At 37.0% G+C, this 19,783-nt stretch overlaps 1 protein-coding gene across 3 annotated transcripts; it reads left to right on the top strand.

Moving 5' to 3' along the window:
- The first annotated feature begins 7,802 nt into the window (after positions 1-7,802).
- Positions 7,803-19,232, top strand: ARL1 (ADP ribosylation factor like GTPase 1). 3 transcript variants are annotated; one of them, XM_005206583.5, is made up of 7 exons: positions 7,803-8,006; positions 9,107-9,252; positions 10,184-10,321; positions 12,229-12,310; positions 13,194-13,305; positions 16,008-16,186; positions 16,909-19,232. In XM_005206583.5, the coding sequence occupies exons 3-7, from the start codon at positions 10,231-10,233 to the stop codon at positions 16,937-16,939; spliced, it is 495 nt and encodes a 164-aa protein (XP_005206640.1). In that variant the 5' UTR covers positions 7,803-8,006; positions 9,107-9,252; positions 10,184-10,230; the 3' UTR covers positions 16,940-19,232. The 3 variants fall into 3 exon arrangements, with proteins under 3 accessions (XP_005206640.1, XP_010803469.1, NP_001039694.1); NM_001046229.2 differs by lacking the exon at positions 9,107-9,252 and having other exon boundaries at positions 7,824-8,006; positions 16,909-17,261; XM_010805167.4 differs by lacking the exons at positions 9,107-9,252; positions 10,184-10,321.
- The last annotated feature ends 551 nt before the right edge of the window (positions 19,233-19,783 follow it).

The following is a 19,783-nucleotide window of genomic DNA, read 5'->3' as shown; positions in this document are numbered from 1 at the left end:
TCACCAACACTTTATTGTGTATTTACAATTTCTTTCCTCACAGCAAAGAAAAAGAAGTATATAACTGTGTTCTTGCACATACACAATGATAATCATTAATTGCTTGCAGATGATGGTTTCAAACTCCAAGTACCAAAAATGGATACTCTAATATATTAAAAAAAACCCAAAACACTGGGAGCAGAAGCACTAGGTTAGCCAGGGAAGGCTAGAAGGTAGAATTTGGATCACTAAGCAGAGAAACAGGAAAGTGGAGAGAATGAACCATATTTGGGGGGGTTTGTTTGTTTTACTTTTTAGCTGGGCAACACATATGTTCAATTTTAGATATGTGAATCTTGAATGCATGTTCAACAAGAACTTTCTAGTAAGGAGTGGGAGGTTCAGAACTGGAGCTTAAGAGAAAAACAGGGCTGGAGAAATGATTGATCAGATGTTTTTTCTTCCTAACAGATCATTTGAATCATTGGACAGTAAATAGGATTGATTGTGCATTTTGAAGTTGTCTGTTGCAGGTTTATTACATTTTGTTTATTTTAAAATAAATCTTCAAACTTCGCTTTCTTAGCTGAGAACAACACAAGCTAGTTCAGTGATCTCAATCACAACTATTATGTTCACCAACATCACTTTATTTCCTTTTCCTGCTAGTGCAACTCTAACAGCAAAAAAAAATTACAATAGCAAGTTTTTCTTTAAATTCCATTTGCAAAGTCCTACTCTAGTACATTTCGCCTGTGTTCACTTTTTAAATGTGTTAGCTAACTTCGGAAACCACAGCTGTCTCGTATCCTACAAAATGTGAACAACTGTATCAACGGTTATTACAGTCAATGCACAGCTGAGTGACTTAAATTTCTCAAAAGTTAATCGTGCAATTTAATTTTAACATGCAGATTTCATGCTATATTTACCTATTATGCTCTTGCTCTCCCCCAGCTTCCGGCGAGATTTATTGACAGATTTATTTCAACTACCAACTTCTACGTGGTATTCTCATTTGGTAGGGACTGAGTCTTATTGTGGTAGACTCGGTGGATGGAGTGTCCTGGGGTGATTTCTGAGCACTGACGCCATGACTCAGCAGTAGATCTCTCCTACATACCTGTGGTGTTGATTCAGTTCATATAACGGAGCTTCCATGTTGGTTTCCAGAGAGACCCTTGCAATGCAGACAAATACATTCACTTTATAGGGGAGAAAACTGAGACTCCACACGAGGAAATTCAGAGTTACAGCTGATGGTATGGGCTTTGGTGTTAGATACCCTAGGACTTAAATCTAGGCTCTGTCACTTTTAACTAGATGACCTTGGACAAGTAAAAACAAACAAATAAAAAAAGTCAGCTAGTTTACTTTTATTAAAAGAGTAATTCACGTACATGGTATAAAATTCAAACAGTACAAAGGGTATACAATAAAAAATGTCTCCCCGCACTTCAAGTCTGTAGTCTGTGCAGAACGATTCTTAAGTGTTTCTTGTATAAATGTTCAGAATGTCATGCATTTGCAAGCACAGCATAGTACAAATGTGGCTGTGCAAACGTGCAAGCATATGCATAATTCCTAAAAGTGACATTTTGGTCAGGGGTATGTATATTTAAAATTTTGTATGTAGATCCTGCCTAATGGTAAATGGACTGTGGGTGAGAGTGACAATTTTCCCACACGGAACTACTTAAAAAATTTACCAGTTAGATACGTGAATGTCATCCTAATGTGCTTCCTTCAAATTATTTTTAAAATATAACACAGACAGGAAAACACACAAAATATAAATATGCTATTCAGTGAATTATTAAAGAAGCAAACAAGTCAGGTCAAGAAAGAGAATATCTAAACATTCCAGAAACTTTCCTCGTGCTTCCTCCTACCCCATTTCTCCTTTCCCAAAATTAACATAATAGTTCAGTCATGATAGCTTTGCCTGATTTTGAATTTATATCCATGGAATCATACATAATATACTTTCTTTGGTGTCTGCTGCTTTTGCTCAGTAATGTGTTTATGAGATGTCTCCAGGATACAACTCTAGTTCTTTTATTTGTTTTGTTATAGATTTCCATTATGTAAATACACGGCAATTTATGAATTCTTCTACTGCTGACAGACACTTGGGGTGTTTAGTTTTTTATTCTTTATGAATAATGCTACATAAATGTTTTTGTACATGTCACTTGGTGCACATGTGCATGCATTTCTGTTAGGTCTATACCTAGGACTACAGCACTGTCACAGCCATGTCAAGATCAGTCTAGCCTTTGCGAAGATGAACCACCACATGCAGAGAGAAGCCAACCAACTCAGCCAGTGTACCAGTTGCATATAGCTGCATGAATAACCTCCAGCAAGATCAGGAAAAGAACTGCTTAGCCAATCCATATGATTGTGATAAATACTACTTACTGCTGGTTTAAGTCCCTACATTTCAAAGCAGTTTGTTACACAGCAGTAAATAACTGACCTAGAAATTGGTACCAAAGAGATACGGTACGTAAAAATTGCATTTCCCCATGTAAGGAAATGACAACCCACTCCAGTATTCTTGCCTGGAGAATCCCATGGACGGAGGAGCCTGGTGGGCTGCAGTCCACGGGGTTGCAAAGAGTCAGACACAACTGAGCGACTTTACCTTATGTACATGCATTGACTTAGGAACCATACTGTGGGTGGGGGCTGGAAAAATGAAGAGGCTGTTAGTGAGAGCTGGAGGACTGGCAAAAATTATTTTAGGAAAGGATATAAAGGTGGTGAGAAAATATTAATGAAGGCTTGGAAAAGAGTGAACTGTGGTAAACAGTTGTGGAATAGTGGATAAAAATGCTGCCTGTGGTAACTTGAAATAGAGATAAATGAACTTGCTGAACTGATATATTTCCAGGAAGAATATTGATAGTGTCATCTGGCTTCTTAGCACTGAGTATGATAAGGTATGGGAAGAGAGAAAGGCACTAGAGAGCTTTTCAGTTTGTAAGAAGAATTTGGAGGAAATACAGAGAGCCCAGACTTCCTGGGTCAGAAAATAAAACTGTTCCTTATCCCAAGTTTCTCCAGCTGGCAAGAATTTCAAAATAAGAAATATCCCCCATTCTATAATGAGGTTTGAGAGGAAATAAAGCAATGAGAGAAAAGCTCTCACTTCCGGTATAATAACCTTGATAGAGAGACAAGCCGGTCTTGCCCTTGGGGAAAAGGGGAAGGTGGGAGGAAGGGGTAGGGTTGGTCAAGAGGCAGTCTATAAAAGAGACCACAGACTCTGTGCTACTGTGGCTTGTGTCGTGTCTTCTGGAACAGAGGGCAATCACAGTAAGACATAGTTTAGGAGGAGCCATTAATACTGTACCTAACGCCTGCCACATCCACCCCCAAAGGACAAATGCTGGTATTAGAAAAGAACTATAGTGAATACCTATTGTGTCCAGCTTCTATAACTTCCCCATTCCTGCATCCTTATTCATGCATATGGTGCATATGAAAGCAAATATGATTTTCCAGTGGGCACTGTTCTGAGCGCCAAAGTTGATGCTTTTGAATTGTGGTGTTGAAGAAGACTCTTGAGAGTCCCTTGGAAAGCAAAGAGATCCAACCAGTCCATCCTAAAGGAAATCAGTCTTGAATATTCATTGGAAGGACTAATGCTGAAGCTGAAACTCCAATACTTTGGCAACCTGATGTGAAGAACTGACTCATTTGAAAAGACCCTGATGCTGGGAAAAATTGAAGGCAGGAAGAGAAGGGGACGACAGAGGATGAGATGGTTAGATGGCATCACTGACCCAATGGATATGTGTTTGAGTAAAATCCGGGAGTGGGTGATGGACAGGGAGGCCTGGCGTGCTGCAGTCCAGGGGTCACAAAGAGTTGGACATGACTGAGTGACTGAACGGAACTGAACTGCTCCCCTAGCCACAGCTGACAGGTCCAAGTGTGAGCAGCCTCGTTACAAAGAATTTAGTGTGTGGGTTGTGGGGAGAGTGGGTACAAATGGTAGGGATAATTATGAAGCAAGAGTGACTCTGAAGTATGGCCATAAATTGATGATTATTACAGATGAGTGTTAAGTGCATGGGTGTTCCTTGTAACTATTCTCTCAAGAGTATTTTGAAATTGTGTATCAAAGAGAGTATGATGGAAGTGGTAGATTGTCTTTCTGGGAAAAAAATGCATGTACACAGAGAGAGAAAATTCTAGAGATAATTTCAGTAGGTTTACAGTCTCCCACAAGTCTATCTATGGATTTGTATGATGCCAAGTTAAGAACCCTTAGTCTCAAAAAAGCTCAAAATATTCAGGAATAAGTTTAACCAAAGAAGTATAAGACCTGTACACTGAAAACTATAAAATATTGCTGCTGTTGCTGCTGCTAGTCGCTTCAGTTGTGTCTGACTCTGTGACCCCATGGACTGCAGCCCACTAGGCTCATCCATCCCTGGGATTCTCCAGGCAAGAACACTGGAATGGGTTGCCATTTCCTTCTCCAATGCATGAAAGTGAAAAGTGAAAGTGAAGTCGCTCAGTCGTGTCCGATTCTTAGTGACCCCATGGACTGCAGCCTACCAAGCTCCTCCGCCCATGGGATTTTGCAGGGAAGAGTACTAGAGTGGGTGCCATTTCTTTCTCCGACAAAATATTGCTAAAAACAAGTAAAGATGACCCTAATAAATGGAAAAACATCCCATGTTTGTGAATGGGGAAGACTCACTATTATGATGGCGAAATTTCTCAAATTAACCTACAGAGTCAGTGCAATCCTTACTGAAATTCTAATTGCCTTTCTTTGCATTAACAAACTGATCCTAAAATTCATATGGAAATGCAAGGGATCTAGAACAGCCAAGACAATCTTGAAAAAGGACAAAGTTAAAGAATTCATAATTCCTGATTTCAAAATCTATCACAAAGCTACATGATGGTATTGTATGAGAACAATACATGAGAACAGACATAAGCATCCCAGGACTAGAACTGAAAAGTCCATAAATAACTGAAAAGTTCACAAATCTGTACATTTATGGTCAACTGGTTTTCAACAGAGTGAGTGAAATGACCATTTAATGGAAAAATCAGTTTCAACAATGGTGTTGGAACAGCTGAATATTTACATGTAAAAAAATGAATCTGGACTCCTACCTCATAAATTACACAAAAAACAATTAAAAATGGATCAGAGACATAAATGTAAAAGACAAATCTACAAAATTATTAGAATATGGGTGTAAATCGATGTGAGCCTGGATTAGGCAATATTTTTTTAGATATGACACAAAGAGCACAAGCTAAAAAATAAAAATACATAAATTTGGCTTCATTGGATTTTAAGTTTGTGCATTAAAGGATACTAACAATAAAGGGAAAACACAATTCACAGAACTGGAGAAAGTACTTGTGAATCATGTATTTGATAAAGGTCTAGTTTCCAAAATATATAGAGAACTTCTACAACTCAACAATAAGATGACAAATAATTCATTAAAAAATAGGTAAGGGATTTGAGTAGACATCTCTCCAAAGAAGATAAACACATAGCCAATAAGCACTTGAAAAGATGTTCAACATCACTAGTCACCAGGAAAATTCAAATCAAATACACAATGAGATACCATGCCATAAGTTAAAAGTCAAAAATAAGTGTTGGTGAGGAAGTGGTGAAATAAGAACCCTCAAATGTTGGTTTGAGGGAAGCAACCAGGGCAGTTTCCTTGGGGAGAGCAGTAGGGAATTATTGCTTAATGGGTATAGAATTTCTGTTTGGGGTGATGAAAATATTCTGGGATTTGACAGTGGTTATAGCTGCAAACTTCATGAATATATGAAAAACCACTGAACACTTAAAAAATGATGCTATTGTATGTGAATGACTTCTCAATTAAAAAAAAAGACCACATAGTCTAACAAGAAATTCTGACAAAGTACATTATTATTGCAAAGAAACATTTGAGATGTAACACGTATCTAATATGTGAAAATCACACATCTAGTTATAATTTCAAAATGTTGCTTAGTTTAAAAGACAATTATAAATGCACAGTGTGAAAAGCCCTTCTGAAGCTTATATTTACTATCCTTTTAGATTTATTATATTTCATAGGTTCTGCTTCACTCTGCTTGGAATTTATTCTGCTTGGAATAAAATCTAAGCAAAGAATGTAACTTTCACTAGCAATGGAACACACAAGTCTTAAGTTTCTAACTTCGGAAACTACAGAAAACTACAGTATGGCAGTTTGCAAATCAACTTACCACATGTACAGTTACAGAAGGCATCATAATGTACTTTAAGTCTGAAGTCAAATGATCACAGTAGATGTCCTAGCTTTATCGCTTAGCTCTTTTCCACTTCTTCATCTGTGACTGAGATAGGTGGAATTGAAGTTCCTTCTAGCTTTAAAATTTTAAACTTACTCCATCTAATTGTGGCTTTACAGTCAAAAGAATTTTGGAATTATTTTCCTTGCTTGGACTATATTAAAGCGTTCACATTTTAAAATTTAACATAATATTATTGTACCATAACATTTGAAAGGGATTAAATCAATTAGACCAACTGATCTCATTCTGCTGAGAATTGGCCTGAGGCAATACCTCCATCTGGTGGTTTCTCTTCAAACATAACATTCTAGAAGACAGTTTGGCCTCTCATCAAATTAGGACAGGTGGTTTAGATATGCCTATTTTAGGAAACATTTAATAATGTTGCATATGTTTAAGTTAACTAATGCTTATGTAATTGGTCTTAAAAACTTGTAATTCAACACATTCTCTCAACAAATATTTGTTTAGTGCCCAAGTATAAGAACAAAACAAGTATAGTTCAAAATAAAAATACGTGTATTCATAGATGTAACAGTCTAGTGAGAGAAAGTAGACAGATAAGCATAATAAGTAAGTAAATTATGTTAACTGGTAAGTTCTATTAAAAATCAGGATAAGGGGGATGTAGGGTAGGTTGCAATTTTAAATAAAATCTGAGCAAATACTTTAAAGAGGTGACGTCAATTCTACACGCTTGTCTCAAGAGTAAAATTTCACTGACTTACAATCTAAGTATCTAGCTTTAATTCTATCGTGCTGCTATACTTCTGCTTCCTCAAATGTGCCTTTTTAGTAAGCAGGGACTGCAATACCAGGTCAATATTAACAAGATAATTAACAGGATAATTAACAATTAACAGGATAATAAAATATTAACAATATTAACAAGAAGGGCTGCATTTTGAAAAATGACGCTGCCCTAAAGATACACACCTTTCCTAGAGTAATGACTTTAGTATCAGGAAAGGTACAGGTGGAAGAAAGGACGGGCTCTAACGCTGACCCTACAGACCACTGCGACGCCTAAAATCTCGATAGCGGCCTCAACTGTAAGGCTGCTCCGCAATGGTGGCGCAGGGCTCTTCCTATCATTACTATGTAGTTCTATTTCCTGATCCAAGAAAGGAACGGGGGGAAATCAGATAAACTCCGCAGGGTGCTTCTGGACCAGGAATGTCTGCTACGCCGCAACCTGCGCCCGCACCCAGTCAGACAGCCGTATCCAGACGTGACGCGCATTCCTGGTTGGCGGATTCGTCATTTCTTGGTGTCAGAAGTTAAAATGAAAATTCGAATCTATATACCTCGGAATCCCTTCTTGTCCAAGAAAACAGAAGCAAGGGCAACCGGAGTCCTTGAATCTTTTTTTTTTCCCTCTAGTGACTTCCACAATATCTACACCCTGTTTGCCGGGGACTTGCGTCGAAAGCGACGACGCGGACGCTCAGGCCTCGGTTTCCAGCGCGCAGTCGCGGCGGCCCCTAGCTCCCGCCCCTGCCGGGAGGTCCGACGTGGAAGTTGGCTGGCTGACCAAGCTTCCAAAGAAACTGTCTGGGAGCCAAGAGTCCGAGCCGGATCCGGAGCGCAGGCCTAGGCTAGGGGAGGTGGCGGCGCCGAGACTCGAATAGGAGTCGCTGCCGAGGTCGGGGCCAGTCTCTGACAGTGGACGAGGGCGGACAGGCGGTTCATCATGGGTGAGAGATCTGAGAAGGGAGCCTGGGCGCACCGAGAGGCCGAGGCCGAGGGGACGGGTTGGGGAGAGGAGGAACAGAGGGGCAGGCCTGGGGAGCCCAGCTAGCGTCTCAGGGAGCTGGTTGCTGAGGACTTCAGTCACCTTGGCTCTTCACTAGTGTGCGTGGACTCTGCCTCGAACCTTCGCTTCCTGTCTCCCCGCGGCGTCAGGGGTGGGTTACCGTGGGTCGGTGAAGTTTTCCCTTAACTCCTCGGACCCAGCGCCGCTTGCTGGGCGGAGCTGGTCTGCGAAGCTTGGCAACATGTCAGTCGCAAGTTCGCTAAGGTTTCTTGGGTGAAAGATGAGCTCTGACCTTGTAGTGGCAGCTTGATACTCTGTCCCTGGTCGCTGAGACAGCGTCAGTTTAAAATCCAAAAGGTGTTGCTCGTAATGTTTTATTGCCAACACGGCATTTATCTGCTTGCCTGTAACTTTTTCTGAAAGAGAGGAATAGGGAGGGGGAAGTGGGCAGGGAAGGTATTACTGGTCAGTGATGACGTTTTGAACTCAATTTTTGGAGTGCTAATTGAGAGAGCTGCATTGTCGTCAAGCATCAGGTAGAGCTTCGCTCCCCACTGGAGCCCAAATGAAGGTGCAGATTTTTTAACTTGGTCACAACTCTCCAAGTGATGCAAATTCTTTGGGTTATTTAAATACCTCGGCTATTTTCTGGGGAGTTTCCATCTTGCTCTGAAACATCAGAAGCGCCTTCTTGTCTTTTTGCATAACCCTTTCAGTTTTTTTCCTACTGCCTCTTTTTAACCTGTAAGAAAGGATTTTGTCAAGTCACACTCCTTATGTTACAAACTTTCAAGGTTCTCTAGCGCATGGTGGATTCATTTTTCCAGACTTGTAGTTTTTAATTTTTTCATTTCTTTGTAAAATAACCAGGTGGTGTTTGTGAGCATCATTTCTGTTGTCAACTTTTTTATATTGTTAGTGTAACTTTTTTTTAATCTTTTCAAATGTCTTTTGGTAAGAAAGGGCCAGAGTGCTTTTATTGGGTGGGGAAGGTAATTAAAGAAAGAACTTATTTTAAAAGAGCTTCTTGTTTGATTGTAGAAATAATAAAGATTCTGAATTTTCACCTCCGTCACTCTTCGGGGTTATTTTATTTAAACACACATCAAGAATTTAATCTATTACTGGGAGGCCCTGCTGACACAGAGAATGATTTTAAATTTTAACATTTTTTCAGCTGTATTGAGGTATGAATGACAAAAATTGTATATATTTAAGGTGTACAGCATGATATTTTGATATATGTATACATTGTGAAATGATTACCACATTCAAGCAGATTAACACATCCATCACCTTACAGTTACCCTTTTTGTGTGTGTGATGAGAACACTTTGAGATCTGCTGTCTTAGCAAATTTCAAGTGTACAATATGTTATTAATTAAATATAGTTACCATGATGTTCATTGGATCTCCGGAACGTATCTTCTAATGAAAGTGTGTACCCTTTGACTAACACTGTCTCATTTTCCCCACTCTCCCAGCATCTGGTAACCACCATTCTATTCTCTATTCACAAGTGCTTTTGTATTACACAATACCTTGTGTATAGGAAGCTTTCTGGGAATAGTTCATGATATGCTGAATGTTGCTTTATTACTATTTTTAAAATGTTTTCATCAGAAATAATTTTTGTTATTTTTGGCTTCTGTCTCAATTCCTTTGCAAGTTACATTCCTTATGGAGAATTCTCAGTGATTGAAGGTACTTACGGTACTGCTGTTGTACAACAATAATAATTGCTTTTCATGTTCAAGGACTTCATTGTCCCACTGTCATTCTAATTTGCCCTCTAATTTCTAGGGGTAATGAGGATATCACATTAAGCTATCCATATTCTCTTGTTTAGAAAGTAAGCTCCATGAGGGGAGTCATATTTCTCTTATTTTTGAGTATATCTTCTGAGCCTGCCTAACATAGTATCCAGGACATGGTAACAATCAGTAATTACTAGTTTGATGTTGAATGATGTGTTTCATTGGAAGCAATGTTCCTATGAATGGAGGAAAATACTACAATGTTATTGAATTTAGTATAGCTTTTAAAGATCAAGATTAAATGTTTTGTGGATCTAGTTCGTGAAGTGATATTGAAATACATTTTTGTTATTTTCTAAGGTGGCTTTTTCTCAAGCATTTTTTCCAGTCTGTTTGGAACTCGGGAAATGAGGATTTTAATTTTGGGATTAGATGGAGCAGGAAAAACTACAATTTTGTACAGATTACAGGTTGGAGAAGTCGTGACTACTATTCCTAGTAAGTGTTGGTATGATAAACTAATCATAGGATAGGGGCTTTTGTTTTCCATTGAAAAAAAACTTTATTTCTGAATACATATGTAATGTAATTAATAAGATTTGTAGACTTCTATGAGCATAATATTGATAACATTTTTTTCATAAATTTACGGACAGTTTGGTGTAATTTATGAACCCCTGTCCATGGCTGGGTTCTGCTGTTTAGAGTTGTTTTAAAAGTTGGGTAGAGTTAAGCTACAGAATATCATTGAGAGCCAGTATCTTTATTGATAAAATGAAGATAATAAATATTCATCCGCTTTGAAAATAAAGCCAATGAATAAGGAAAATGAATCAAGTATATAAAATACTTTGTAAATCTGAGTAAAGAATTATCAGTATGTCGATACTAAGTTTTATATATATATATATATATATATATATATACATGTACAGTGTTTTTTTTCTGTACTTGTTATTTGATTAAGATTAGTTTTTTGGTTTTTTTTAAGTAATCATATTGATTATTTTTAAAGATCTGAGTTGAAGAGACTGAGTGTTGAATTAATCTGGAACTTAAAAATATCAAGAAAAGTAACACCTTTATTGATATCTTAGAAAAATATTCTTCAATAGTACTAATTTACTACATAAGAAGACTGTTCTGTTACTTATACTATTTTCATTTTTTTGCTCTGAAGATTAATATACTTAATAGTTTGTAGAGTTTGCTCAAGAATGTCTTTAAGTTACTCCGTCACTCAAGGTATTTCTATTTAGTACCTATTTAAACTTCCAGATTAAAAAAGAAAAGTCTAGCTTTTACAAAAGAACTTTTTGAACCATGTCATCTGTTACTTCTCGCTACCACCTTCAAGAAATTTCAGTTTCTTTGGTTTTTGGTTCTCAAATCTCCCATCTGTGCTGCAGTTGAGTCATGGTGGCCGCTGTGGTGCCCATAGCTCAGTGGATTGCGTTTTAGCAAATGTGGTTTATATACCATGTTCTTCTCTGCAAATAAACAGCATTTGTAATTGAGGTTGAAGATGATGATTACACTGCTACCTAATTCTGAGGGAGACATCATGAACTTGCTTTTTACTTTTTCACTCAGATTTGCTATAGTAATTTTTTTATACTTGCCATATATACTCTTAAGCATCGTTTACCAGTATAAACTTAAATCTAAAAAATTAATTGTCCAATTATAGCTGTAAGTTACATTTTACTTTGATTTTTTTTTAAGTTTGTAAATTAGTAATTTTTATATGTATAGCTTCTAAGTTTTTTCAGCATCCTCTCCAGCTGCTCTGGATTCCTTTCATTGAAAGTAATGGTATCTTGCCTTAGGCATGTGATGCCAAGCTCCACCTAAGAAGGATGGCAGGGAAAGGGGTTGAGACTCTTCCCCTTTGACCATCTAGCTGTGACCTTATTGTGGATGAGCTCTTGAGGAAGTCTTCAGAGGGTCTGTGAGAGTCCCTGCCTTAGCGAACTCAGCCTCCATAAAGAGGTATACAGCCATTGCTGTCCCTTACTGAAGTTTAGAATCTAGGCTTTTATCCTATTTGCTACCTACCAAAATTCCATTTTTTGTAATACGTTTACAACTGTCCTTTCTAAGTATAACTTTCTGAACGCTTTTGTATGCCAGCGTTTAACATAATAGGATTTCCATTGAGCCAAGAATTATCTAATTGCAGAGGTGGCTGGGGGTTCTTATATACCCTGAAAGTGGGGTTGATCTTGCTTATTGTGGGGGTGTGTGTGTGTATATGTATAGCACAGCATACTGTCGTAAATGGAATAATATTTGAACTAATAATGTGATTCAACAATTACCACTAATTGCTGAAACTCAGACTGGACGCTTTGAAGACAGAATGTATTAGTCTTCATATACTATTAATATGCTTTTTCTTCCAGCCATTGGATTTAATGTTGAGACAGTAACATACAAGAACCTTAAATTCCAAGTCTGGGATTTGGGAGGACAGACAAGCATCAGGTATGGTACAAAGGCCAGACCATTTTGTAGTATTGGGATCTTTATTGTTCTTTTAGGGCTAACAGCAGTAAATCAAAATATGTCTTCTTTTGTAATGTAATGGGAGCCACCTAGTTTAAAATGAGGTAAAACCATCTTATTCTCTCAATTAAAATCTGAGAATTAAAGATTTTTAATTGAAAATAATTAAAATCTATGGAAGTCAGTTTTTCCTATATCACTTAGATGAAAGTTTTTTCCATGAAAGTCTCAAGACCTGATTACTTCAGTAATTTTTAAATAAAAAGAATCCTCTAGTTAATTCTTGTCAGTCCCTTCCTCTGTGAGACAGTTTTGGATTTCATGAAAATACCTTTTGGGCCCACCATTTAGGACTAGATGCATTCCCCAAGCATTTTGCTGCCTTTTAACTCATTTTATTTCTTGAACCACTTTGGAGTCATTTGTTAATTTTAGCCATTTCTACTTCTTGTCTTCAGTGATCAATTTAAATCTGTTACTAAAATTATTTTTAAAGAACCCATTTCTCTTAAGGAGTTTCTAGTTAACGATTTATAAGATACAGTGCTCAGGTCTGTATGAAACATTTTTTCATCAGTACATTTAGTGATTTTATAGACTCTTCTCTCAGCCTGTAGTCTAAACTCATTCTGAAGCTCCTTGATCCTATGTTTTATCAATATTCTTTCTACCCATTCCCATCTGAGGGATATGATATATGTCCATGAGAAACAATCATTATGGCATTGATACTGATATGGGTGCGAAAGGATTGGCAAGTAACACACTTCACCCCACCATAGCCAAGTCCTAGCATATAAATTAACCTATCAGTTTCATCTTTCAAATAGTAATGTATTCTCCCTTTCTGAATTTTCTTTAGGCCATACTGGAGATGTTATTATTCAAACACAGATGCAGTCATTTATGTAGTAGACAGTTGTGACCGAGACCGAATTGGCATTTCCAAATCAGAATTAGTTGCCATGTTAGAGGTAAGAAAACTTTATTAAAATGTGGCTAAGTCATTTATATTTGCTTGCTCTTTTTATTATTTATTGTCACATGCAGAAATAATTAAAAGGGAAATAGGGGTCTCCCCCACACCCATGTCTTTAGTATCATTTTCTTTTATGCAAATTACTTTCTATTCCAAAAATACTGTTGGGGAGTGTTGAAGACAAAAAAAAAAAATTCCAGTCCTATAACTTCCTTTAAATTAAATTCCTTAATTTCCAGAAAATTGAGAGCTAAACTCTTTCTAAACTGAAGTGACTATTCTAAGTCACTTCTGTGAAGTGATTGTTTTTTTAATGTCTTTATTTCTGGTTGTATAATTTAGCATATGGGAGCAGATTTATTATATAAGTATATAAATAATAAAGTATATTTGTTTTAGGAACATTGAAGTTCAGAATGGATTTCTGGCACAATTCTGGCCTCTGTTTACCTCACCCAGCTTTATCATTTTTTTACTCTTCCCTGTGTTTACAGTACCTCAGCCATACTGGTATTTCTTTTCTTTGCTCACTGAATTTGTGTACCTGACACCTGGTTTAGGGTTTTGTACTTGCTTCTCTTGCTTGGAATTTTCTTTCCCCAAATCTTTGTGTTGCTGTCTTCTTGACATGTTTTATCTCACATGTTTCTTCCTCATAGAGGAGGTCTCAGTTATCTTCTAACCCTTTATCTTGCTTTATTTTTTGTAACTACTTACCATTTCTTTCCATTATTTTAAACATATTTGTTTACTTATGTATGCTTCCCACCCTAAAGTGTAAAGTTCTTTTGTTTACCTTGTTACCCCTGATGTGTGGAACAGTGTATAATAGCTCTTAACTAAGAACCCAATACATTATATTCACTGAGGTTTGTAAGATACTGATAAGCTAACTGAATTTAGAGGGTGCATTAAGTAGTCATCTAAAAGATTTTAAAATTGTTAAATAAGCTTCTCAAATGTACTAATGATTAACTTAATAATGAAATTGCCTTTGCTTGAGAAAATTAGATGTATAGGTTTCCTTTTCCCACTAAAACTATGATTCTGAATTACTCAATTATTAAATGTTTAAGTTCCAGGTAACTTGATTCCTAGTTAGAAGCAAAACTTAGAATATTTCGGACTTCTGAGTTTTTGGATGATTAACTTCTTAGTAGCTTCCAATTTATAAATTTCAACCTAAAGTTTTAAAGTTTTGCCTGAATTTTTTTTTTTAAACAACATAGCATTACATTTATCATAAGAGCTTCTTAGACCAAATTCAAAGTATAAGGAATTTTAAGGGACTGGTTAATTGCCTTGGCTATAACATATTTTTAAAATATAAGCTTTCAGTTCAGTTCAGTTCAGTCGCTCAGTAATGTCCGATTCTTTGTGACCCCATGAACCGCAGCACGCCAGGCCTCCCTGTCCATCACCAATTCCCAGAGTTCTCTCAAACTCACATCCATCGAGTCAGTGATGCCATCCAGCCATCTCATCCTCTGTCGTCCCCTTCTCCTCCTGCCCCCAATCCCTCCCAGCATCAGAGTCTTTTCCAATGAGTCAACTCTTCGCATGAGGTGGCCAAAGTACTGGAGTTTCAGCTTTAGCATCATTCCCTCCAAAGAAATCCCAGGGCTGATCTCCTTTAGAATGGACTGGTTGGATCTCCTTGCAGTCCAAGGGACTCTCAAGAGTCTTTTCCAACACCACAGTTCAAAAGCATCAGTTCTTTGGTGCTCAGCCTTCTTCACAGTCCAACTCTCATATCCATACATGACCACTGGAAAAACCATAGCCTTGACTAGACGGACCGTTGTTGGCAAAGTAATGTCTCTGCTTTTTAATATGCTATCTAGGTTGGTCATAACTTTTCTTCCAAGGAGTAAGCGTCTTTTAATTTCATGGCTGCAGTCACCATCTGCAGTGACCCTGGAGCCCCCCCCAAAATAAAGTCTGACACTGTTTCCACTGTTTCTCCATCTATTTCCCATGAAGTGATGGGACCAGATGCTATGATCTTCGTTTTCTGAATGTTGAGCTTTAAGCCAACTTTTTCACTCTCCACTTTCACTTTCATCAAGAGGCTTTTTAGTTCCTCTTGACTTTCTGCCATAAGGGTGGTGTCATCTGCGTATCTGAGGTTATTGATATTTCTCCCGGCAATCTTGATTCCAGCTTGTGCTTCTTCCAGCCCAGCATTTCTCATGATGTACTCTGCATATAAGTTAAATAAGCAGGGTGACAATATACAGCTTTATTTAGCTGTAATTCACATGGTATAATAAATTTTTATTGTATAAAGTATGGCATAAAAGAAATGGATTATTAACTTCAGTTCCCAATTCTCAAAATTGTATTGGATTGTTGTTAGGTTTTTTGTAGTATTAGGATTTGACTTGTGTAATCTTTCTTCCTAGAAAACTAAAAATTGTATTCATTCTTTAGGAATTAACTTTTAATTAATTCAATCAATATTTATTTATTAGTGATATAAAGTACATGTGGAGGTTGAATCAGGACTATTATATTAAAACTTACAGACACAAAACCAATTTGTTTTACCTTTGTACACAAAACTTCTAAATGGAGTAAAGAAATATAAAAAGGAGTTAGGAAATATGCTTTTAAAATAATAGATTTTTTTTTTGCATGTCTTCCTAAACTCAGGAGAAAATTGATAAGAGAGTATTTTTTTTTTATTTTATTTAGGAAGAAGAGCTGAGAAAAGCCATTTTAGTGGTGTTTGCAAATAAGCAGGACATGGAACAGGCAATGACTCCCTCAGAAATGGCAAATTCACTTGGGTTACCTGCCTTGAAGGACCGAAAATGGCAAATATTCAAAACTTCAGCAACCAAAGGCACTGGCCTTGATGAGGCAATGGAATGGTAAGTATCATGTTTCCAGAAGCCATTTGAGGATTTGTGTGTATATACATTTGTAATTTCCCTTTGGTCTTAAGGATGAAATCAGATTACTTTGCATTTTGTCATATTAAGTTCCTCCATCCTTTTCTTCCACTGGTTTTCATGTATATCTGCTTTTGTTTTAGCCACACGTACTAATTATAGTTAGGTAAACCACCTCTCTGCTATATTTCGAGCTTTTTCCCTTACTCGGCTCACCCTCCAGTTCCTTATCCTTCAGGACTTAGGTTGAGGCTCTCTGCTTCTCAAGAGCCTTCCTACCTCCAGGCCCACTGCCTTAGCACACACACAGATGTCCTTGTCCGAGATCAGTGATAGAGTAGTAATTGTTACACTGTATTGTAGTTGGTTTGTGCATCTGCTCATTAAATTATCATCTCCTTGGGAACTGAGGCTAGTTTTCATCTCTGAATCATCTACATCTGGCCTGGCTATAGTAGCAGCCTGGAAAGTGGCTATTTGGTTGTTTTTGATTTTTCATTCAAAGCACAGAGTGAGAGCTAAAATACACCCTTGTGGAAATTGAGTCCATAACCTCATTCTTCTAATATAACCATCTTAACCTTCATCATTTAAAGTGCTTTGGAATTCATCTTCAGTATAAAATTTATATTTAAATGGTCATTCTCTATACCTGAAAATTTGAAGTTAATTTTATGAAACTGTTCATTTTCTCTTCACAGGTTAGTTGAAACATTAAAGAGCAGACAGTAATTCAGTCACTTTTGCTCCTCTGAAACGAAGACCACATCACATATCCCTTTGGAAACAGTTAAGTGTGCTCCACACTACTAAATGTTAAAGCTGTCTGATTGTCGGCATATACCGAACTGACTGGAACATTTGTAATACGTATTAAAACTAAGTGGTTGGTTGGAAGGGTAACTCATTGTGATTGAACCAACTGAATGTCTGCCCTATATAATGTAAAATATTCCCTCCTTGTTATCTTGTGTTACGGTATATATTCTATTTGTATGCAGTTCTTATTCAGATACAGTCCTATTAAAGAATGTACTCTTAATGAGGAAAAAAACCCTCCGATTTTTAAATTAGTGGTTGCATCTTGTTTGTATTAACACTAATGAATATCTTAACTCAGATTTTTCCCTCTAAAATGAATTAGGTTTTTCCAAAGATTAGGCTCAACAGAGTAGGCCAAGAACCTAGCGTGGGTAATTATAGTCTTCATTTGCTTAATGACCACTTTATGTAAGCTGTTTCATTTAAAAGCTTTTGGTTATAGGCATGAAATAATTATTTTGGTGGCTAACTTCACTGACTTATCTGTAATTATTATTTTATACTATTTATAGTTGTTTGGAAATTTTTTTCAGATTTGGACCTACTCAGTCAATTGGTACAGGAATCCTGCCATGTAGCTAGGACATCATTTTTACATCTTCATTTTTATGGACATGGACTCAAAATGCTGATAGACTGGCTTGACTAAAGTCATCTGCAAGGGAATCTTACAGTGAGATTTCAGGGTCAGACAGAAGCTTGTCCCATGAACTATAAATTCCTGGAAGTGCCAACATTGACAATACAACTTAATTCCTTATGTAAAATTAAGCTAATAGAAGTAGACATGGTACATTCAAAATAATGTCTGTAAATTTTTCCATACTAGTAGAGGTAGTAGAAATAGTCCTAGATGGTTATATTTGATTGAATTCACAACACATTAAACAAAATTTCATATTAAAGGAAATTTTTTGAAAACAAGACTTATTTTAAGAAGCATTGTAAAGGATGTTTTTTACTGCCTTTGGTTCTATCTGCCTGTAATTGAACATGTGACTTTGGTGAAAAGTCAAAATCTTATTTGATTCTAGAGGGAGAAAGTATTCCTGATTTTAAAAATTAGACTTACTGCTGCTAGACTACCAAAAACAATTATTTCCTAATGGACTTTTAAAAGGAACTTTACAAACAACCCAGTCTACAGTGAGACAGAAATGGAGACCTTAGTAATTACTAAAATTGGGAGCAATTTTTTTCAGGCCTTCTTCCAGGAGCATGTGTTCCCAGTGTACCGCAAAGTACTAACAGTATATAACTGACATCGTGTCATAGTTTGCAAGGCACTCCGGATGGGCAAACTGTCTTATTCATATACCTAATGTCCAGTATGGTGCCTGGCACATTATGGCACCTCAAAATATGTTCATGGTTAAAAATGGTAGGCTGTATGTTTGTCAGCTAGGAAAACAGTACATCAGCACTTTATACTTGGGTCCCTTTCTGGTCAGTGGCACATATCTCGTGTTAGACTTGTACCTAAATGGATAAGCACTCCCCAGTGGTTCACGAACACTGTGAAAACAGAAGTATGGGGAGGTGCAACCCTGGCAGGCAAATGCTGCCTGACAAATACCCTTGGTAGCAAAGGCCTGCACTTGGATGATCCTGATCCCTCTGGTTTGTCACGAAGAATAGGATGGGATAAATAGAGCATACATTGACATTAACCTGGTATAAATGAGAAGGTCCTTGTCTAGCAGCAAACAGCTGTACAAGTATGTTACAGGAGGTTGAATGTTTATATTTATAAAAATCTACTGAGTCTTGTTTCATGAGAAGCCTGAAAAGGACCAAACTTGAAATCAGAGCATATGAGTTCTAGGTGCAAAGGGCCACTCCATCAGTTTCTGTTTGGTTTTTCTTTTTGTACAGATAATATCAAAGGTTTCTTTTAGCGCTAACATTCTATTTTATAATTCTGTTTGGTAGTTGTGCTGTGTCATGTGATCAAATTTAAAAAGAGAAATTGAGAGTGGAATTCTATTATCAGAATACCTGAGATGCACTTTAAATTGTGGAAATGTAAGCTCCTTGAGGGCAGGGACCATACCTTATTTACTGTTAGAATCCCTTGCATCTAGTGTGGTGCACCTGGCTGGTACATACTTGGTACTGGGCTCTCAATAAATATTTACTGGAATAAATATTGATTAAATACTGATTAAAATGATTAAATATTAAAACAAAGCCGTGCTCAATATACTGGAGATATTTATTTTTCCTGACTTTGCCTTTAGTATTAATAACTTTTGATTTATAAATTTTTTATAAAAGCAAATACCTGCACTTTAAATCACTTAGAATTAGGTCTGCTTTCCAGGATGCCCCATGTTTATTGTTTTGGGATATTACAAACACCTTGCAAGTGTGAGAACTCCTGTTTGAGATACAAACTACATCACAACACAAATTGTGAAGTTCATGAATGTTTGAACATTTGATTCCTATGCCATATGCTGTAATATTCTAACCCTGTCACCATAAACAGCATGGGCTTTCAAGTCCTAGGTTTAATCTTGACTCTGCCACATTCAACCTGTGTCACCTTTAGCTAGATTATTTAACCTGAGATGAGATTCCTTATCTGTAAAATAATGAGTTTTAGGAAGCTGTCAGAAAGACTTAAATAAATGAGTTAAATAAAATGTAAAGTGTATGATGATTTTTCCTCCCCCTACCCTTCCAGATGTATTGGATACTAAAGAATATTGCTTCTGTTTAGTACATCAAGTGTAGAGAGGCAAAAGATAC

The sequence above is a fragment of the Bos taurus genome, chromosome 5 (assembly GCF_002263795.3).
Source record: "Bos taurus isolate L1 Dominette 01449 registration number 42190680 breed Hereford chromosome 5, ARS-UCD2.0, whole genome shotgun sequence".
NCBI lineage: Eukaryota > Metazoa > Chordata > Mammalia > Artiodactyla > Bovidae > Bos > Bos taurus.
The sequence above is the reverse complement of the archived record's forward strand: the minus strand, read 5'-3'. Positions and strand labels throughout refer to the sequence as shown.

Excerpts from the sequence above, each read along its gene's own strand:
- ARL1 (NM_001046229.2), top strand. Across the intron at positions 13,306-16,007 it reads AATTAGTTGCCATGTTAGAG|GAAGAAGAGCTGAGAAAAGC; the intron begins GTAAGAAAACTT and ends TATTTTATTTAG. Across the intron at positions 16,187-16,908 it reads CTTGATGAGGCAATGGAATG|GTTAGTTGAAACATTAAAGA; the intron begins GTAAGTATCATG and ends TTCTCTTCACAG.